The sequence below is a fragment of the Mesoplodon bidens genome (assembly GCF_964165515.1).
Source record: "Mesoplodon bidens genome assembly, chromosome: 18".
NCBI lineage: Eukaryota > Metazoa > Chordata > Mammalia > Artiodactyla > Ziphiidae > Mesoplodon > Mesoplodon bidens.
Window position 1 is genome coordinate 28,858,613 of NC_138175.1, and position 21,917 is coordinate 28,880,529.

At 55.1% G+C, this 21,917-nt stretch overlaps 1 protein-coding gene across 6 annotated transcripts in view; it reads right to left on the bottom strand.

Moving 5' to 3' along the window:
* The window catches only part of SLC12A3 (solute carrier family 12 member 3), a gene marked incomplete at its 5' end in the record, with an annotated part of 38,147 nt that extends 22,044 nt beyond the window's left edge, over positions 1–16,103 (bottom strand). For 3 of the 6 annotated variants that reach the window (XM_081216583.1, XM_081216581.1, XM_081216579.1), the window contains 14 exons: positions 281–436; positions 1,353–1,454; positions 3,087–3,210; positions 3,678–3,785; positions 4,068–4,222; positions 5,157–5,241; positions 9,784–9,914; positions 10,733–10,844; positions 11,879–11,989; positions 12,382–12,521; positions 12,838–12,933; positions 13,655–13,730; positions 15,239–15,382; positions 15,822–16,103. In XM_081216583.1, the coding sequence (XP_081072709.1) occupies positions 281–436; positions 1,353–1,454; positions 3,087–3,210; positions 3,678–3,785; positions 4,068–4,222; positions 5,157–5,241; positions 9,784–9,914; positions 10,733–10,844; positions 11,879–11,989; positions 12,382–12,521; positions 12,838–12,933; positions 13,655–13,730; positions 15,239–15,382; positions 15,822–16,103 (1,822 nt within the window). Of the gene's footprint in view, positions 1–280; positions 437–1,352; positions 1,455–3,086; positions 3,211–3,677; positions 3,786–4,067; positions 4,223–5,156; positions 5,242–9,783; positions 9,915–10,732; positions 10,845–11,878; positions 11,990–12,381; positions 12,522–12,837; positions 12,934–13,654; positions 13,731–15,238; positions 15,386–15,821 lie in introns of all 6 variants that reach the window. The other 3 variants (XM_081216582.1, XM_081216580.1, XM_081216578.1) reach the window with 1 other exon arrangement.
* Between the last annotated feature and the right edge of the window lie 5,814 nt (positions 16,104–21,917).

Below are 21,917 nucleotides of genomic sequence, written 5' to 3' on the forward strand. Positions count from 1 at the left end.
ACCAGTGGGCCGGCCACTCTCAGGAGGATGGACCTGGGCAGGCAATGTCAGGTCCTGCGTGTCCGGGGGGTGGTCTAGTAGTAGAGGTGTGGGCTCTGAGTGGGCACACTCCCGGGGGCTCCTCAACCCGTGGGAAGGGATGAGGCTGGAGCACCAGAGGGGGCCCTTGAGAGCACAGTGCCTGAGGCAGGCCCTCTGGCTGAGCTGACAGGCAGGATGGCTTGGCAGCCTCAGGGCGAGAAGGGACGCGTGACCCCCTGGACAGCCTGTGACCGCACACCTGGCTTCTTGTAGATCACATAGAGCAGGAGGAAGAGGACCACACCGATGGAGATGAGGGCCGCCCACCAGGTGAGAAGGAACATGATGACCACAGAGATGATCGCCCCAAACAGCGCCGCCCACTTGCTGTAGTATCGGAATGAGGGTCTCCACCCTGGGCGGGGGGCACAGGGCAGGACGTATGCTCAGTACTCCGGAGCCTCCTCCTGGGCCAGCGTAGCTGGGCAGGGCCTGGGTGGCAATGCCTGCAGTGCCCAGGGCTGGGGTCCCAGTCTGTGCCCGCCCACCCACCCTGCTTCCTGGAGCTGGGCTTGGAGCCTCTGGTAGGGCCACACACCTGCCTTGGCTGGCATCCTGCCGTGTGAACATGCTACACCAAGGGGGAGGTGTCCAGCTCTGGCCAAATATGGCCACAGGACATCCAATGTCACAGCAGTGCTGGTTTCCGGGGCTCGCACAGAGCCGAGGGGGTGAGATGGAGGGGAAGGACATGATTCTGCCTAGTCCCACACTTGCAGGCCATGCCAGGGCCTCCACTAGTGACAGCCGCTCCACGGCACAACTCCAGGGCACCGTGGTCCATGGTCTAGGGAAAAGGTGGCCCCAGGACCAGCCCATCGGCGATTTGGGGCTAACTAGAAAAAGTCTTCCTTGAGACTCTTTACTGCCATCTGCCAGAAAATTTTCGTAATAAACATACAAATCTATAACATCTATGAGTGGCGCGCCCTGGAGTTGGGCAACGTGCAACCTGCAGCCACCCCATCTGCGACTGACGATTCTGTTCCCTCTCTGGGGAGTCAGACTCCTGACTCCCTTAAAACTGGTGTAGGAATGCCCTAGAAAAGTCCCTGCATACTGTAAAGAGTACATGAATCCATGTATAGTGTACATTGTAAGTGCTTGATAAAGGATAGCTGTTATTATTGTTATTATATGAATGGTCCCTTTAATTGATTTCAATTTGAGAGGTGACCTTGGTCTGCCCACCTGCATCCATGCCTTCTACTCTCTGCTCCATACCCCAGCCCCAGGTGCCTCCTCCCATGATGGGGGAGGGTCTTGCTTACCGGGTGAGTTGGTGATGGAGGCGTGGAAGCAGCTGAAGTTGATGAGGGCATAGGAGCACAGGAAGAAGTTGGAGATGATGGGGGCGATGGTGTTGAGCTCAGCTTCAGGGACCCAAGGGAGAGAGGAATCAGTCTACTGGGCAACTCCACCAAGGAGTCATTGGTACCCTCCCTCTCAGGATAAGGGGACCCCAGATGGGCCACCGAGGCTCAGTGAGTCTCAACTTTCTCATCTGTGAAATGGGTCCATCATTTTGTGAATCTCAAAGTCCAGTGTTTTGTAAACGGTAAACTGCCGGCTCTAAAGAGGATGGAGAGCAGTGTGAGGGTAGATCCCATCAGGCTATGGGATGGCCAAGAACAGTGGCTATCACACTTCTTTGTGTGACCACAAATTACAGTAAGAAATACGTTTTACAGTGTGACCCAAGACACATGTTCTCTATTTTATGAAACCTTGAGACTGTATCACAGTTCCACCCACAGTGGAAACCCATTCAAGAACCAGCTCCTTCCCTTCCCTGTCTCATGAGCCCCTGCTCTGCTGCAACCCCTGGCATCCCTAGACACACTTTTGCATGTGAATCCTTGTCTCAGGGCCTGCATCTGTGGATTCCAAAATAAGACAAACAACTCTTATGTGCCAGGCCTTCTGTACATGAGTCCATTGAATTAGCACAAGAGCCTTTCCCCAGAGCATTTGAGATCATGATCCTCCATCTGAGGTACAGTCAGAACCACCCAGATAAAACGACATCAAACCCGAGGCAGGGGTGGATGGCAGGGCGAGCAGAAAACATCCAGGAACATCTGGGAATGCCAGGCCTGACTAGGTGTTTCCATTCCCTGCTTGTGGCCCCGCTGCCTCTTCATCTGGTGCAGGATCCAGGAGTATCTAGTGTCCAGAAAGTTTCCCTTGAGTGGAAGTGGCTAGACCATTGGGTTATGTCTCATGGCTTGGTGATGCCAGCCTAAGTATTAGAGCAGGGATTCAGCTGTGGCAGGAAGGTGCCCCCCAGCCTGGGGAGGTTCACCAACAGTTGATCCTGACCCCATTCCTGCATAGGGAGCAGGGACCAGGGGTCATCATGCCAAGGCATGGTGATTGCCCTTGCTTGGTAGGGCCACCTCTCTCCTAGCAAGTTCTGCCTCGTTGGCTAAGTAAATCAGGAAGTACTGGGGAGTGTGCACACATGAGTGTGTGCGTATATGAATGCATGTGTGTGTGTGTGTGTGTGTGATATACACACATGGTCTCTTCCTGCCCATCTGTGACACACCCTCTATGCATTATTACTCCCATTTTTCAGATGAGGAAACCGAGGCTCTAGGAGGTGAAGTGATTTTTTCCAAGGTCACACAATTGGCATATGGCAAAGCCAGGATAGAAAGTCAATCTAATTAACTGATTAACTGGAATCTTTCTCCTAAGGCATCCCCTACCTTGGAGCCCAAGGGATCCAGCAGCTCAAGATCTGAGAAATGAGGTTGGTCTAGGTTCTACACCTACAGAGATAGTGATCCAGCTGTTTGTACCAGCTCCCGAGGAGGAATCAGTCAGCTTGTCCTGTGCTCCCAATGTGCTCCTGGGGGCTAGTTCAGACCTGGGGAGGGAGGTCCCAGCTGCCAGGACACAGGAATGCAGAGCCAGGGAAAGCATGTTGGGCCCTGTCCCCATGGCCCTCACGGCTGGCCGGGAGAGGTGGCAGCCCCGTACCCTCTCCAGGGACTCACCAATGACGATGAAGGCCACAGCAATGGCATAGGCCAGCAGGTAGCCGCGCACTGGCTCATTGTTCTTGCCATAGCCTTTGCCGAAGAAGCCGATCAGCGGGTACAGCTGGTCTATGCACAGGCACTGTGGGCACAGGACGACGGGCTCACCCCCTGGCTGGGACCTGCCCCATCCCCTCCCCTGTGGCCACCTGGACCCCAGGCCCTGCTTGCTCTCTCCGTGACCTCAGCAGTGCACTTCCTGAACTGGGTCCCGGCTTCTGTCTCTTGAAAGTGGACTGATCTCCTGCCCTCCCCACCTCACCATGAAGACTGAAAGGGCAAAGGGGGCTGATCACATCAGAGGGAAACTGGGAGGGGGGCTGCAAACGGGGTGCCAGGCTGCACAGAGGGAGCGAGGGGTAGGAAAGACAGCTGCTCTTCAAAGCTTGGCACAGGAAGGGGCTGCTTCCTGCAAGCGTTTGCTTTACTAGCTCCTTTTCCTTCAGTCTAGACACCGGGTCATATGACTCCTCCAGGCCTTTGTGGCAGTCACCTGGGGCCCCCTGCACCTGGCCTCCTAGACACTCCCGCCCCCTTCCACAGCCTCACCTGGAAAACTTTGGCGGCAGAGACGAGACAGGCCAGGGCTGAGGAGAGGGTGGCCCCAAAGATGCCGGCCGTGATCAGGGGTGCGAAGCCTGACACCATGCTCATGGTCTGCAGGGACATGGGGTTCGGGCCCCCATGGTGAGGGGTGGGGCCCAGAGCCCCCACCCAGGGCACCCCAGTCCCCGCTGCAGGCAGGGGCTGAGTCTGGGAGCTGCCACCTGAGTCTGCAACCCGCACTGGGGACCCAGTGCCCACCAGGGCAGGGACTGGGCCCAGGCCCCTACCTGAAACTCTTTCCCCAAGCCTGGGGCCAGCCCCCCAAACCTTGTCTACCCCAACCCAGTCCAGCCTCCACCCGGCCCTCCCTGCATCTGGCAGGGCTGCGCATACCTGGTAGTGGTTGATGAGGCCGTAGCGGCAGCTGTGCTGCTGGGAGCACTCGGTAAAGTTCCAGCCGTAACCACAGGCCAGCCCCTCGCAGGCGCCTGAGCCGGGGATCACCGTGTCATTCAGGATTCCGGAGGCATCTCGAACCACACAGGACCCTGAGGAGGAAGGAGGGTGTGGGGAGGCCTCCTTTCCCTCCTCTCCCCTCCCCTCCCACCCTGAAAACACCAGACACTTCTGCAGAGGGCGACATGCTGCTGATGGGCCAGCTCTTCCTTTACTTTATGATAATAATAATGATGATGATGATGATGATGATGACGACAATGATTTTAGCTACCATGCAGAAGCGCCTCCAATGTGCCAGGCCCTGTGTTAAGGACTTTAAACACTCTGGGGAAACAGGTATTACTACTACTTTTATTGTCATTGCCATTCTACAGAGGCACAGGGAGCTTAAGTGACCTAAGGTCACAGTGTCCTCCTTAAAGTGGAGAACCGGGTCGCAGGCCCTAAGTGGCTATGACCTGGGCCATGTCCCTTGGCCACCTGCGAGCAGCTCACCTCACGATGTGGCTATTGGGAGCAAGAGCCTGTGTGAGGATCTCAGTGAGAGGCGATTGTCAGCAGCCGAGGCCTGGTCCGAAGCCCACCTCTACCGCTCAGGCTCTGTGACCTTGGGCAGGTCGCTTAACCTCGCTAAGCCCTTGTTTTCTCCTCCATCAAGTGGCAGAAATGATAGTGACCAGATTAAATGCAATAAGGCATGTAAAGGGCTGGGCACATGGTGATAAGTCAGTTGCTAGAGTCATCTTCCTCCTCCTCCTCCTCATTGTTTTGATCATTATTCCTGGAGTTGGAACATGACTTTTCCTATAGGATTTTCATACCATGGAATCTGTAACCTGAGGTTTGAAGGGACCAGAGGAGCCTGGGGTGATCCCCCATCTCCACCACAAACTACCCGCCAAGGTGCCCCCCAAAATAAAGTTCGAGGCTCCACTTCCTGGGGTTGCCATGTCCTCCCGGCCCAGCCATCCTTGTTAGAGAGCCAGACGGCACCCTGTGACCCCTCCAGGGTTGGCAGCTTACCAATGGTGGCCGAGATGGCGAGGTAGGAAATGGTGGTCCAGAAAATGGCCATGAGCGTTCCCTTGGGGATGGCTACAGCAGGGTCCTGGAGGAGGGAGGGAGAGAGGGCATCAGGCAGCCCCTGTCCTTGTCAGGCTGAGGGTGGGGCAGCAAACACTGACCTTGACCCCCCAGAACCCCCTTCCCTGGGGCATTGAGAGGAAGGCACCTTGAGACTGAGGACCCACAGAGGGGGACAGGACAGAACCAAGGGGACGGCTGAGACCACATTCAGAGCCCTGGGAGCCCAAGGCAGAGAGAGGAGCTCCAAGCAGCCCCAGGCCTGGTCCCCGAGGACATCTGGCTGACGCTTGCTCTGGGGGCTGTGAAGGGTGGGGTGAGGTGGAGGGCTCCCGAGTCAGCCTGCCTGGGGTCAAATCCAGGTGATCGCTGGGCAGCGTGCATGTCCTCCCATGCTTCAGCCCCTCCAGCCTCACAGGGATGCTGGTGACACCAATTAATCCTTGTCAAGCTCCTAGACCAGGGCCCAGCTCACCAGCTGGGCGCACTGTGTGCAGTCACTATTATGCACCAGTTGATTTGTCTGGTTCCACAGCAATCAATATATAGACAAGCCCCAAACTCTCTCCTTCCTCTTCGAGAAAGAACTCTGCTGGTGCTTTCCTGGCAGTAGTAGCAGACCTTCACAGCCACGTCATGTGTTTCATTCTTCCAGGCACTTTCTCAAACATAGCTTCCTGAGAAGTGGCTGGTGGCGAAACTGAGGCCAGGGAGCTGTGAGCAAGGCCCAGCTCACTGAGCCCCAGCGGCTCGGTCCTGACCACGCCAAGGTCCACAGCCTCAGGCCCCCCCGGGGGTGCTGATCCTGGGTGGAGTAACGCAGGCTGGGATTTTTATGACAAGTTTCCCATCCAGGCACAGACTAGCTTGGAGGGGAAGGTCACGTCAGTCATAGGAAGTAAATTCGTAAACCTGCCAGCCTTTTCTGGGCCATTCTGCTCACCGCTCAGCTGGCAGGAAGAATCACAGGTGACAGAGCTTGGAGGGACCATGACACTGTTCAAATTCATTGGCAAGTCGAAGCAAAGCTGGTCATGGTCCAGCTCTCTGCCTCAGACACTCGGAGGCCTGTGCTGGAACCCATGGTCAATCTGTAATGACCAGGCCATGAACCTGCCCTTAAGGAGCCCTGGCCCAAGTGGAGGAGGACAGGTGGGATCCTGCCAACACAGGGCAGATGGTGCCCGCCACAGAGAGGATCACAGTGCACTGGGGAACCAGGTTGGGGAGACACTGCCAGGAATGCTGGAAGGCCTCAGGGTGGAGGGGACGATTTATGTGGCTCTGAAGGCACCGGGGTGGGAGGAAGGGCGCGGCGGGTCAGAGAGAAGTGGGAGCAGAGCTGGAGGGAGGCTGGAGGCTCTGGAGCACCCCGGGCTGCTGAGGTCTCTGCTCTGGGGGCCCTGCAACCATGGGCCAGCCAGCCTTGCCCTGAGTCCCTGGTCCCAAGGCCGACAGACCAGGTCAACCTCCCAGCTCACCTATGGTGGGTGGAATAATGTCTCCCAAAATTCACATTTATCCAGAACCTCAGAGTATGACCTTATTTGGGAATAGCATCTTTGCAAATGTAATTAGTTAGGATGAGGTCATACTGGATTAGGTGGGCCCTAAATCCAATGACTGGTGTCCTTGGAGAGGAGAGGACACACAGAGGAAAGAAGGCCACATGAAGACAGAGGTAGAGGTTGGAGGGATGAAGCTACAAGCCAAGGAATGCTCAGGATTGTTGGAAGCTACCAGAAGTTGGAAGAGGCAAGGAAGTATTCTTCCCTAGAGCCTTCAGAGGGAGCATGGCTCTACTGGCACCTTTTTTTGGACTTCTGGCTTCTAGAACTGTGTGAGAATAAATTTCCGTTGTCTTCAGCCACCAAGTTTGTGGTAATGTGTTATAGCAGCCACAGGAAATGAATACACCGGGCTTCCAACCTACCCTCACGTCTTGGCGTGAAATCTCAGAGCCCAACTCACAAATCAGGCATATCTGGGTCCACATCTTGCTTATCTCTTCCTGGCTGTGTGCCTTGGAACAAACCCTTTAACCTCTCTGAGCCTCAGTGTCTCTCACCTGCTGTCTGCGAAATAAGAAAGTAGCCTGGCATGTAGCAAGCGCCTGTAAATGTGAGCGGTTAGGGGTCGGGACTGTATTGCGACACAACCTGGGGCAACACCAGCCTGGCACAGATCCCACGGCAGTCACTAGGAAGTCCCTTGTCTCTGAGCACCCATCCCCCCATCAGCAAATTGAGTTAATAATGCTTTTCTTGGCCTTAGCACAGGGTGGTTGTGAAGATTAAACCAACATGAGATCATGGTCACGAGACTGCTCTGTAAGCACTAAAGGGTTGGGGGACGTAAAGGATTAATAGTAACCATGACAACTTTGTCATCACCCCTTTAGGTCTCAGCTCACCTGTCACCTTCTCAGGAGTCTCTGGTCACCTTGTGTAAATTCACACCGTGCTTCTGCACCCCTGACCCAGGGATTGCCTCCCCACCACTTCCCTGCTTGATTTTTCTCCCCATCGCTCAACCACCGTCAGGCAAACTACAGATTTTACTTATTTATTTGTTGATTGTCTCTCTCACTAGCATGTCAGCTCCATGAGGGCAGGAATTTGTGTCTCTTTTGTTTACCGCTGCATCCACAAGACACTGGCCTCAAAGCTCAAAGCAAGTGCTCAAAAAATATTGGTTGAATGATGGAGTTGCTGTGATAAAGTTGAGGTCTCTTGGTCTTAGAAACTTGCATTCCAGGTCCTCTGACACCTGTGTCTGGGACCCTGGGCAAGCCCCTGACCCTCTCTGAGCTTGGTTTGCTCCTCTGTAACATGGGGGTGATGATGGTAGAAGCTTACAGCTGTCCCACAGATATTATTTTTAAAGAAGGAGGCACCGAGCCGGCCACATGGTAAAAATGACATTGACCTTGACAACCAGCCTTTAGCACTTCCTCTGGGCTGGGCACTGTTGTAAGCACTTTATGTAAATTAGTGCGTTGAATCCTTGCTCCCTGCCCTGGGAAGCCAGGGCTGCATGAGTCCCAGTTTACAACTGGGGAAGCTGAGGTCCAGAGAGGTTTTAAGGGACTTGCATAAAGTCCCCATGAACGGGAGCTGCTCTTTGCTGAGGACTTACTGTCCCACCGGATGGGCAAGGGGCCAGATCTAGGAGAAAAGTGTCCCTTTAGGGCTTGAGGGCATTTAAGACAGAAGAAGATGCCTGCCCCTGCCCCCAGCTCTGAGACAGCTGCCTGGCCCTGATGCCTGCACACTGGGCCGGTTGGTAACCTAAGAAGCTTGATAAAGCATCTAGATAAATCCCCAGGCTATGATGATCTATAACGGGGCTGGGAGGGGAACCAGGCCACCTGAGCACAAGCCCAAGCTCTGAAGAGAACTCGGGGCAGGCAGACCAGGCCCCTGCTGGCCGCTCCCCAGAGAAGGGAGAGGAGCCGGGCAAACACGGCCTCCCTCCGATTTCCAGGTCCTGCTAGAGCCACGCTGCAATTCGAGATTGCCTCCAATGCACAATTCTTAATTCATTTAAGAAAATGCATCAAGGAGCACCTTTCGAGCAGGACTGTAGATGGAGGGTGAAGGTCCCCAGCCCAGAGCCAGGCTTCTCACTGTTCATCCCCACTTGTGTACCAGCTCCTTTGATAACCTCCCTCCGGCAAAGATTCCACTGGGTTTCTCGTCTCTCAGAGCCCAGCTTCAGCCCCACCTCCAGCCAGAAGTTTTGCTGGAGCCCCTGCCACCTCAGTCTGCACTTCTCCCCCACTTGTGCGCACTGTACTTCTGCTCTAACACTTCCCACTTTCCACATCCCACCACTGTTCACTCAATACACAGGCACCAAGCACCTAGGACGCATCAGACCCTGAGCCGGGAATAGGGACATAGAGGTAGGCCCCAGTTCTCCAGATGCGGTGGGGCAGAGACATAAGTGGCCTGACATCACTAAATTAGGGGAACCAAGACTCTGACAAAAGGGCTGGGAGAGGTATAAGGATGGAGGCTTTAATTTGCAGGAGGAACAGAACTTTGCAAGGTAAAGAAATGAGGATAGCGAGTCCCAGGTAGAGAGCACAGCAGAGGCAAAGGTGTGGAGGAGGGACAGGGCAACAGGGGCAAAGCAGTAGATCCTCAGGGCTGGGGCAAGGGTCATGGCAACAGCAACAGTTCCCGTGGGGCTGGGGCTTCACATGCCGAGCCAAGGAGCCTGCCCGCATCAAGACGACGGAGAGCCCTGGGAGGATGTGCCTGATCCCGTCTGAGTTTTGGAAGGTCAAGCTGGGTCAGTCTTCCCCTTAGGCTGGGAGTCCCAGGATCGAGCGAGGAGACTAGCCCATTTGGGGGTGGCCCTCAAGGCCTAGAGTGCAGTGGTGCCAATCAACAACCTCAGAATGGAGTGGGATGAATGGGATGGATTGGGGTTGGCTTGGATTGAGTCGCACAGAAGTTTAGAAGCTCTGGCCCTGGGGTCTCAGGGCTCTGCTCAGTGCCCAGTGGGAAATCCTGGTAGGACAGGGCCAGGAAGCAGGAGGGCTGGGTGTCTTGCTCACCTTGAGGTCCCCGGAGATGTTGGCTCCCGCCAGGATGCCCGTGGCCGAGGGGAAGAAGATGGAAAACATCCCGAAGAAGCTGCCGTCCACACCCCGCCAGTCAGGCACCAAGTTCTGGGCAAAAATGTCCGCTGGAAAAACAAGGCCTGAGTCAGGGCCTCCTGGAAGGCCTGGGCCCCCTCTCTGGGCCCAGCCGGGCAGGCAGGAGGCTCCCATGGCAGCTCCTGGCTGTGGGGGTCGTGGGTGCCAGCCTCCCCACGTAACCGAGCAGGACCCTATGGGGCCTTCCCAGAATTGACCCCCACCCATGTCCTCTGCCTGCCTTTTGTCTGTAGATAAGCTTTAGTCAAAGAATACATTTAATCAGAGAAGTGAGAACATGCAGGAAGAAAACAGTCAAGCAAGACAAAATAATAGTAGCTTAACCATTAAACAAAGTCAAGGACTTTTAGTTCCTCCTCAAGGGCTATAGATAATATTCTGGGCCAAATCCTTTGAGCTGTTTTGCAGCTACTGAAACCCGCATCAGGTGGGAGAAGTTAACTGCGTGCTGCCCACAAGCACGTAGACCCCAGACCAGCTGGAACCAGAAGGCTGATGATGTTGACTCCTGATTACCTCACCACCAGCCAATCAGAAGAATGTCCACCAGCTGATCACACACCCCACACCCCCCTCCCTCACTCTATCTTTATAAATCTTTCCCTGAAAGCTGTCAGGGAGTTTGGGTCTTTTAAGCACTCACTGCCCTGGACTCCTTCCTTGACCCTGAAATAAACGCTGCACTTTCCTTCACCACAACCCAGTGTCAGTAGATTGGCTTTACTGCGCACGGGTAAGTGGACCCAAGTTTGGTTCGGTAACACCGGTGCCCACGTAATGGGCCAGATTGGTGGGCAGACTGTCCCTGTCCCCAGAGCCACGGGCAGTGGTCCCAACCTGCACATACCCCGGTAGCTGAAGAAGCCTTTGGAGGCCTTGTCCTCAGAGGGGGGGATCAGTGTCCCAACCAGGTAGTTGGCAAAAGAGACCATGATGACGAGGAAGAAGAGCACCTGGGCCTGGGAGGAAGGGAGCCTGGAGGTCAGACGGTCTGGCTCTGCCTTTTCAGGGAGCCCCAGCAGGGAAGAGCTTGCCCCAGGTCCCTTACTCTCCCATTCATTCATTCATTCATTCATTCAACACGCATTACTCCACAGGCTCTGTTCTAGGAGCTGGCGACATAGCAAGGCTCCTGTCTTGCTGATAAATAAGGAGGATGAATCTAGAGTAAGAACAGGGGGTGTCCCAGGGACTGGGTTGAGGCTACTTTAGCAGGGTGGCCTGAGAAGGTGTCTTCAGGGGTCCTAAAGGAGGAGGATAATGGAGCAGCAGAATGATGGGGGCATAAGCTTGGTGCATTCAAGGAAGAGTGCGGAGGTGGTGGAGCTGGAGGTCAGAGCCAGGGGATGAGAGGCGGGGCAGCCGGGGCCAGGGCTGTGCTGGTCAAGGCTGCCAGCTGTGGCCCAACATCTCTTCCCTTATTTCATGCTGAACCTCTGACTTGGGGCTTGGGATAGGTTCAGATGAAGACCACATTTCCCCAGCCCCCCTTACAGTGAGGTGTGGCCATGGACCCCGTTCCGGCCAACGGGAAGTGAGCAGAAGGAATATGCACAACTTCCAGGCTGGGACAGAAAAGGAAAGGGGAAGGGGATTCTCTCCTTTCCACCCTCTGTCCCCTTTCTGCTGACTGGGCTGTGGACATGGAGGTGGGGGCCGTCATGGGCCAGGTGGATGAGGGCCACACCCCAGGGGTAGAGAGGCCACAGAATGGAAGGCGCCTGAATACCTGGTCCCCAGGGGACGGACACACACACGCGCGCGCGCCCACGCACACACACACACACACACACACACACCCTGGACTGTTCCATGAGAGAGAAATGAACGATTCTGGCTTAAGGCCCCCTTCCTTAGGGTCTGTGTCACAGCAGCAGAACTTAAAGCTCATCTGACACACACAAGAGGCAGAACCAAGACCGGGACCAGGTCCCGCGATTCCCGCTTCTGCACTCGACCGTGCCCACATCCCTCCCCAACATCCTGTCCTCACCTTGGACTCCCACTCCATGCCAGCCAGGGAGATGGCCAGCAGCACAGTGACGGTGACCACGCCAATGATGCGGATGTCGTTGGTGGGGTCCACGATGGGTGAGCCGTACTCCTGGGGGAGGTGACAGGCCAGGCTGCATGCTGCCTCTGAACAGCCCACCCTGCCAGGCTCCTCCACTGTGATTTACCTCATTTAGGAAAACACAAACTCTCATAGGAAAACACAAACTCAAACCCCTCCCCTGCCCACAAGTCCTCCAAAGCAGCTACTGCATGGGTCTGGACAATTTGGCCCTAAAGGCAACACGCATCCCTGAAGGAGACTTCTGGGTACGGTCTTTATTTGAAGAGATCATCAGAGTCACCCACAATGATTGGACTGTGGCTTTGGTCCCTAAAGCCCAAACTGGGTAGAGGGGCAGGAAGGCCTGGCCCAGAAGGTGTGGAGGAGAATGCAGCAGGCGGCCAGGGCTCCGTCTGCCCGGGGTCCAGCCCCTACCTCACCTGGAGCAAGTCCTGCACGGTCTCTGCGAAGCCCACGGTGTGCATGGCCACACCCACAGCATTGGCGAAGGCAAAGATAAGGCCGATGGAGCCCCCTAGCTCTGGGCCAAGACTCCGGGAGATGAGGAAGTAGGTGCCACCTATTGGGGACAGAGCCAGGAGCCATGAAACCAGAGGAGTCAGCTGGCTGGGGTGGACTTGGGGCAGGCAGAGCTGAGGCTGGGAGGGGGTGAGCATGGGGCCCAGGGGGTTCATGGAGCAGGAGACAACCAAGGCCATCCCATCACATAGGTGTGGAAAGCCTGCCTGAAGCCTACATCTGGAATCAACAGGGGCTGCCTGGGGTGTCCCCGTCTGGGTGGGGGTTGAGGGTAGGGAGTGGTTCAGAGACCCGTTCCCGGGGTGAAGACTCGGGGACCTACATGAGGAGGACCTTGGGGCTGGGGGAGGGCCCACCTGACTTGACCTTGCCGTTGGTGGAGATGGCCGAGATGGAGAGGCCCGTGATGGAGGTCACCATGACCGAGAGCAGGATGATGATCCAGGTCAGGACTGTGGGGGTGGGTGGGGAGGTGATCGCCCCAAAACTCAGTCAGGGCATTTCTCAAAAGGAGCCATTTGAGGAACCTGAATCAGCCAACTGATTCACCACATGACTTAAGTCACTTTCCTTCTCTGAGCCTCACTTTTCTCATCTGAAAAATGGGTCTCTGTCTACCTCCTGGTATATTCTAAATAGCCAGGGAGCTGATAAGCCAACATGTAAAGGATCATTATGTATGGAAGGGTAGGTATCCTCTCTTAATAATAAAAAATAAAATAATAGTTACCACTTGATGAGCACCTCTGGGTGACAAACCCTGTGCTGTTTTATGTGCATCAGAGGAACCCCACAATAGATCTGTGAGGTGGGGATAGTTATTGCCCCCATTTAACTGATGAGGAAACCAAGGCTCAGAGAGGTAAAAAACTTGTCCAAGGTCACACAGCATGGTACAGAGCTAGCAGCTGGTCTGTCCACAGTGTGAGTTCCTAACCCAGATGCTCTGCAGAAGAAATTTGGCTCCAAGAGGTTAAGTGACTTACTGAGGGCAAACTGAGCCAGGGAGAGCCCCCAGGCCTGCTGACTCCACGTCCAGTGCTCCTTGGCCACACTACCCTGACCTCTGTAACCCGTGGGCTCTGTAACCCAAGTTCAAGATTGCTCCCGTGGAGCCTGGGAGGACCAGGACCCGGGCGCACCTTACCCCTGCCCCCCAGAGGCAGCACTCACCAATGCCTGCCTGGGCAGTAATCCAGGGGAGCCGCAGATAGAGGATCACACCCCAGATATTGAGCATGCAACGGATCTGGGAGGAGAGGGGGGTCAGAGGCCACCTGGGGTGGGGGCTGAGTACCCCCAAGGTCAAGCACATAAGTCCCTGTCCCCAATCTTGGCATGGCATTGGGCACCTAGGGGACACCTGGGCTCTTTCCTTGCTTCACCCACTTTAGTGGGTGCCCACTTCAGAGCCTCTCTGGTTCTGTGGGGCAGGGAGGGGAGGGGTACCCAGAGACCCACCTGTCCCTCCCAGCACTCTCCTACCCTCCTTCCATCGAGGCCTGAGGATGGGCAGCAAGCATTATCACCCCTCACCCTGCTCCAAGCCCAGGGTCCTGTGTCTGCCAGCCCCAGTCATGGCCCAGTGGCCAGCTGTTGGCCCAGAGCCTGGCATTCAGGGGGAACTCAGCAAATGCCAGCTGAGCCAATGCCCTACATACAAGCAGAAATCAGGGCTCAGGTGGCTTTGACTTCAGCTTACGAATTTAAAGCAAAGCCAGACGCCATAGCTGAGGCTGGAATCCCATGTGGGAGGGGCTGGTGTGGTCTTTGGCCCCAGCCATGTCTTGGGGTGGGGGACATGTGGCATTTACAAGCCCAGGGGGATTTCTTTTTTCTTTCTCTTTTCTTTTCTTTTTTTTTTAAGTCTTTAAAATTTTTTTGAATTTAATTTATTTAAAAAAATTGAGGTATAGTTGATTTACAATATTATATTAGCTTCAGGTGTATAATACAGTGATTCAAAATTTTAGGCCTGGGAAATTTCTAAGGCCCTCCATATGCTCTGAGGTACTGAATGGGCCCACATCAGGCTCTGGCCACCACAGTGAGGGAGGGAGACCCAGACTCCGGATTACGGGCCTCTGGAGCTAGAGAGGGGTTGACCGTTCAGATGGAGAAAGAGGCACAGCCAAGCAAGCTGTTGGCAGAGTTAAGGTCAGAACCCCGGCTTCCGGCCTCCCAGAGCGGGAAGCTTTCTCCTAGATCTCATGCGATCCCCTCTGTAAAGTGCCATAATGTCTTCCAAAGCCAAGTACATTAGATTGTTTGCTATCTTGGGGCCTAAAACAGCAAACCTTCTCCTTCCCATCGTGGAGAATGAGAAAACAATGTTGTAGATTTGTGTTTAGTACTGCCCTCTGGTGGCTCTTTGGGGGAAACACAGTTTCTCTCAAAAACTCCAAGGTAGGCATTCATCCAAGGGCTTTACATCTATTAATTCATTGAATGCTCATCATTTCATAGACGAGGAAAGTAAGGCATAGACAGGTTAAGTAACTTGTCCAAGGTCACACGGTGACTGAGCAGACAAACAGAGATCTTCCCCAGGGTTAGGTCTCAGTCTGGGGGGTAAATGGAGGTCAGGAAGTACAAAAGCAGAGAAAATTTGAGGTCACTAGGCAGATGGGGAAACTGAGGCCCGGGCTGAGTCTTGGGTCTGCCTTGACTACTAAGGCCCGAGAGCCCAAGCTGAGCCTGAATGGAGCTCTGTCGCCCTACCCCCATCCCTGGACATCCCATCCACGCCCCACTCACCATCACCCCCTTGACCCAGCCAAAGCGCACAGGCTCCTCAGGGTTCTTCTCGCCGTTGGTACCTGCCTCATCCTCCACCAGCCCATCGGTCATCTCATGGCTGGGCCGGCTGTCAAAGGCCAGAGCATGCAGGTGGCTGCCTTCCTGCTGGGAGCGCAGAGACCGCGGGTCAGGCAGGCAGGGGTCATGACAATCCAGCTCCCCCGCCTCCCCACCCTCCACCATCCAGCCTCCCAAGTAGCAAACCAGCAAGCCCCGTCTCTGCTGCAGACCTTTCTTACCCTCCTCTCCCCATCTCCTTTAGGTGAGTTTAAACTCTGTAAACTTCCACTGACTGGGAGCTCATTACCTCTCTGGGCAACCCTAGATTGCTTGACTGGGTCGCCAATGACTGGGCAATGACTATTACGTGTGCCCAGAGCTTTACAGCTCCCATACCCGCATTCCATGTGGGCCTCTCAACCCATGAGGGAGACACCTGTTTGTCCCCATGACACAGATGACAGAGCCAAGGCTCAGAGAGGTTAGGTAACTGGCCAAGGTCACACAGCAGGAAGGCCCACTCCTCTGGGACGGTGTTTACCTTGAGGAAGGAGTGCAGGTCGGCCAGCGTGGGCCGGACCTTTCGGGGCTCGCCGGGCAGGGTGCTGTTGGCATAGTGCTCGTAGGCAGGCACCACATCGATAGTGTTGTAGCCAAAGGTGCGCATGTAGAAGGTGCTGCCGTGGGTCAGGTGGCTGGGGTGGCTGTTGTCATAGGCAGCCGGTGGGGGGGGCTCATCGCCCCCCAGCAATGTGCTGATGGTGAAGCGCCCACTGCACAGAGCAGGGTCTCTGGGCATCTCCAACACCGGCAGCTCTGCCATTGTGGCTCTGGGTGTCGGGAGAGGGGGCCAGGGTCGGTGGGGACACGCAGGGTGGCTATATAGGCTGGGGCCACAGCAGGGAGGAGGCGGAGAGGTTGGCCCAAACCGCCCACAGCTGGCGAGCAAGGTCCCTGGACAGGGTGGGAGGCAGAGCACGTGCCTGATGCTGTCCTGCCCACCACCTGATCTCAGAGATAGCAACATGGCCTTGGACTGGGAGCCAGGGCTGGGTCGGCAGAGAAGGGGGGCATGCCCAGCCCCTGGGTCCTAGAGAGGCTCTTCTGAGTTTGGGGGCAGTGGACATCAGCAGCCAGACCCTAGGAAGGAGTACTCACCAAGAGGATCCTTAGGGACCTTACGAGGGTCCCCAGAGACAGCCTGATGGCCTGAGGACCCCCTCCACGCAGGTTCAAAAACCTCTTGTTTCAGTATATGGTATTTAGTTTTATATTTTGTTTATTTAGTATGTTCGAATAGATGAATGGTATGACATTTAAAAAGATACACACACACACACACACACACACATATAAAAGGTTAGTCTTACTATGAGAGAGGTAGTGTGGTGGCCACCTGATGTGCCACCAGAAAAGAAGGACAACCCCCAGCTGCTGCGAGGGGTCTCAGTGTCAGCTCCTATGGCAATGGCCTTGCCTATGACCGAGTTCCCCCATGGAGCTCTCATCCAATGATAGGTGTGGGATGCAAAGGCTTGATGCCCTGCCCCCAGATCTGAGGAGCCATCTCACCTCCAGAAGTCCCCAGCGTCAGCTGAGGCTTTGTCTACACAGCAGCCCACTCCTCCCTCTGTCCTGTCCTGCTTCCTTCTCTTCTCGCCAGAGGTACTGACCCCAAGAGCTCTACTGGTGAGTGCCCTGCAGGCTCACCTTTGTCTCAAAGTCTGCTTCCTGGGGGTGGGTGGCCTAAAGCTCACAGGAAAATCGCTCATCTCTTTGTTATCCCTGCTGGGTTTTGCATCTTTCAGCCATTCAACTAACAAACCTTATTGACCATCGACCATGTCTTGGGTGGAGACAGGAGGCAGGAACACAGACGGCGGGCATAGGCCTACGTTCACAGGGCTGCTGAGTTAGTGGGGAAAACGGACCTGGAAAGAGACCAGCCCCACTGTGTGAAGAGGGCGGCGATGGGAGAGATGCACATAGAGGAGGGTCAGGGTGGGGACAACCAGGGACAGGACAGACCCCTGACCGGAGTCTTGGAGGACAAGCTGCTCTTCTGAAGGCAGGGGATGGATGGAGGCCTCAAGGCCACCACCAGCCACAGGCTTCTAAGCTTGGCTTATGCCCAGGCTCTGGCCCTCATGAGGGACACACTTTCTCTACCTCCCTGCCCTGCCTCTCGGACCTGAGCTGCGCTCTCAAAGCTCACCTACGTCCCCAGAGACCAGCTCTGAGATGCTCAGAGCCCCCCGGGGCTCCATGATGTCCATCAGCAAGTCAGCACCAGTGGACTGAGAACTTGCGGGGGGCCTGGCTGGCTTCTGCTGCTCCCTCACTCCTGGTCCAGAGGGGCCCAGGACAGGAGGAAATGCTCAGATCGTGTCAGGGTAACAAGCTGCGTTAGGGAATCACGACCCTCTAAGATGAGGGTGCTTCAATGGGGGTCCAGGAGCCCCACAAATTTGTAGACAAGTTTTCATACCTAAGTGCATTTTCCTGGAAAGGGGGGCATAAAGTTCATCCAACTTGCTAGAAGACCAGTCCACGGGGGCAGGGATCTGGGCCCATCTTGTTCACTGATATTCCCAAGCAGTTAGAACAGCACAGAGCAGGTCCTCATTAAACGCTTGTTGAATGAGTAAGGAAGGGAAGCCAGAACCAAAGAGAGGCTGCCATAGAAACCCTTGGCTGACAGAACTACCCGGGGGGTGGGGATGGGGACAAAGGGTAGGTCCTCGGGGTCCTCCCAGCTCAACCAGGCACAGAGGTGAGCTGAGGACGGCTGGTCCTCGATGACAAACCCAAAAGATTATGATCACTGTGCACTGTTTTGCAAAGTTGATATATTTACTACGTGTTCACTTCTTTATAAGACTCTTCTCGGGGCTCCCCAGACCCCCAGACTTGCCTACTCCCTCTCCAGGATGTCTGGCCCCTCCTCAGAGAGGCTTCTGCAGGACGGTGTCCCCAACCCCAAGCCAGCTGCCAGCAGGGGGGAAGGCTCCAAGGTGAGGACTCCAGAGCCAGGACCACAGCTGTGGTCAGCTTTCCACCTTCCCTGCAGCGCCCCGCCCCATCTGCCAATTACTCCTTCCCTCCCACGGGGCCTCGGGGTAGAGCTTACAGACCTTATCGCCCTCTCCATCTTTAACTGCCATTGACGGGTGAAAATCACAGCTGCCCAACACCCCCTTAGCCGTCCCTACATACCCTGTCCCCAGAGCAGCTGTGGAAAATTCGTGATTAAGATCTTAGGAGAGGAAGTGGCCAGAGGGACCAAGGCTGGTTTCCAGCAGCACTGGGGCCCCAGCAGAGTGAGGGCCCACAGCTTTGCTGGATGACCTTGAGCAAGCCACTTCCTCCCCCTCTGCAATTCCCAGGCCTGGGTCAGCTCCAAGTTCCCTCCCAGCCCTGGAGGGGAGCATTTGCTTTTTTGAGAAGCCTTTCCTGCACCCCCATACCTGTATGTCTCTGGGTGGGGGGATTTAAGCAGGACCCCTCAAAAGGCTTATCAATAGGACAGTTGAAGGGACTGTTGGAACTCCTTGTCCCAAAGCACAGACGCCAAAGAAAGAGGCTTCCTGCCCTTGGATGGAAGTCCGTCCCTTTGAGAAATGCTCACAGAGGCACTCTTCTTGATGGGGGCACCATGTGGGTCACACACGACTCCTGCCTTCCAGGGCTTCAGCTGCCAGGTTGCCCAGAGCCTGTCAGGTCTGAGACCAGGAGTGGAAGTTGGAGGAACCCTGAGTGAAACCCTGGGATTTGGCCTCAGGGGCTGTCAGGCTCCCATCTCAGTTGTCAGTTTCTCCAGGGCTCTGAGCAAGTCCTTCCCTCAGGCCCCTCAGCCCCCACTTAGCAGCCGAATAGAAATGACACCTACATCAGTGCTGGCTCTCACTCACTCAAGAGCCCCTGGCTGGGTGACTTAGGGCCCCTGGCCTCTCCCGGTTCTCGGTTCTCGGAGGAAGAAGAATGGGGTGTTAAAGGAACAGACTCAGGAAACTCCCTGGAAGGGAAAACCCCAGGCACAGGGGGCCAAAATGGTGAGGACAGAAGGGCCTGCTGTCTTCACAGCCACTGAGGCACCTAAGCCTTTATGCAACAGGACTGGAACTCACAGCCTAGCCTGGCAGACTAACCAGCAAGGAGATCGCAGCAACTGGCTAGCAGAGGAGGGAGGCTGCCCTGGAGGAGGGGGAGCCTCGAGGGGAGACATAGGCAAGGATGGAGGGGGGTCTGGGGCATGGGGCTTGGGAAGGCGCGGTCAGTGGGAGGGACCAGGTGGTGGGACTGGAGCTCACGGTGCCATGGTGGGCGGGGGAGGGAAGAAATGGTGGGAGATAAGGCTGAAAGGGGTCCAATTGTTTCTTCAGTCACTCACATTTATTGAGTGCCTACTGCATACCATACCCTGTGCTAGGCAAGGAAGGCACCACGGGGAACAAGACAAAGGCCCTGCCCTCCTGGAGCTCACATTCTAGTGGAAGAGACAGACAAGCAGTAAACAAGCAATCATCATGGTACATTCAGTGATAAGTGCTATGAAGAAAACAAAGCTTTTTTTTTTTTTTTTAAAGGAGGGGCATTTAGGCCTCTCTGAGAATGAGAAATTTGAGCTGAGATCCAACAATAAGGAGGAGATACCCATAAGTGAGCAGGTGTGAGCACAGGGGTTCCAGAAAGAGAGAGCATGTGCAAAGGCTCTGGGGTAGGAGTGTGGTTGAGGATTCAAGATGGCAAGGAGGCCAGGATGGCAGGAGCCAAGGGACTGAGGAGATGGGTTTGAGACATGGAAGGGGGGACACCAGGCCTTATAAGCCAGGGTTAGAAGTTGCACGTTCTATTATGTGATGGTCAGATTTATATTTTTCAAAGTTCACTTTGGTCATTGTGTCATTTGGAGATTGGGTGGAGGGAGGCAAGGGCAAAGCAAGACTAGTGGGGCCACTGTGGGTGCATGAAGGTGGTGGCCGGGCCGGGGAGTAGATGTGGATGGTAGGGTCGTGAGAAGTGTTGGGAGTTGAGATATATTCTGAAGGCAGAGCCGATGGAACCAGCACACGGATTCATGTAGGACAGGAGTTAGAGAGAAGAGGGGAACAGAGAGGACTCTATGGGGTAAATGTGGTGTCATTTCTGAGTAGGGACACCTGGCAAGGAGGGCCTTGAATGCCAGGGTAGGAGACTGGCCTTTGTCCTGGGGAATCAGATCTCATCTGTTTCTGGAAACCTGGTGGGGGGCATAGTGGGGTGGTGAGCAGTGCCAGGAAGAAAGAAGAGGGCCAGGGAGGGCTGGGAGGGGCTCCGGTGACAGTCAGGCAGAACAGATGACTCCACAGCTCTGAGCCCTCGGGCTCACCCCTGACTGCACACAACACTCAATCATCTCACTGGAGCCTCTGACAAATGCTGACTCCCCCGCTGGAGATGCTATGGGCCTGGGGCCGAAAAGGGGGTGAGGGGCCGGCATCAGTATTCTTAGAAATCTCCCCAGGTGGAACTGAGGGGCAGTCAGGCTGAGACCCAGTGGGCTAAAGAGAACAATCTTTCACACGCAGGCTGCCCACCCCCACACCAACCCCCGCCCCATCCCCACGTCCACATCCGCCCCGGTCCCACGAGGCTCGCCTGGAGAGGATGGGTATGATGCAACCCTGGTGTCGTGAAATAGCCGGGTAAGAGGATGCGCTGCTCGTCGGCCTGATTCACAACACCAGCTGCAGCAACGATACCAGAACTCGGCGAGCTTCCTCCTCTAGATGTGGCTCCGAGGGTTTGAGGCAGTGATGACAAGCCTGGGCAAACGTCCTCCCCGACCGATGGCTGTCCTGGGCCAGCGCCATGCAGAGGCCCAGGGCTGCAAATGATGGAGGCTGGGTCCCTGCCCACAGGGGGGCGCACAGACTTGATGGTAGGGAGGAAGTGGGGAGCAGACACAAAACCCTGTATACAGTGTAGGGGGAAGGGCAACAATGGAGGTGTCTGGCACTGGAAAGGTCTGGGAAGCCAGAGGCTGACTACAACCTCTGCAAGCAACCAGGACCAAGGAAACTGAGATTTCTCTTGAGCTTTGCAAACGCATAAGTGTGTCTATTGCAAGCCTGGTCCTTCTATCCGGACAGTGTTACAGCAGTTGAACACTGAAGTACCTTGAAGCTACTGGCAGCTAAAGCAAAAGGGAAACATGTTTGATGATTAAGATATTTTCATTGTTAAAGGAACAACTCCTGGTTCCTTTTTCTTCACGGTTAGACTTGCTTTTTTTTAAAAAGTCTTTTTAGCCAACATTCATTCCACAAGTAATTGTAGGTATTAATAATGTATTAGACACAGCCTGGCTGTTTTGGAGAATACACAGAAGGACAGGGCACGATCACTGTCCTCAAGTAGCATATAGTTCCTCAGAGGAGGTAGCGACCACGACAGCCACAACCCAAGGCCCAAAGGCAGAAATCCCTGGATAAAATGCTACATGGGTTCAGAAAAGGGATGACTTCCTCTGGCTGGGGTAATGATGGAGTGGGATGTATGAAATAGCACAGTTAGAATAAAGGCAAAAAGAGATAAACAAACATTTAAGGCAGGAGAGTGCCATGTGTTAGCTTGGAGCTTCCTGGCAGCCAAGGCA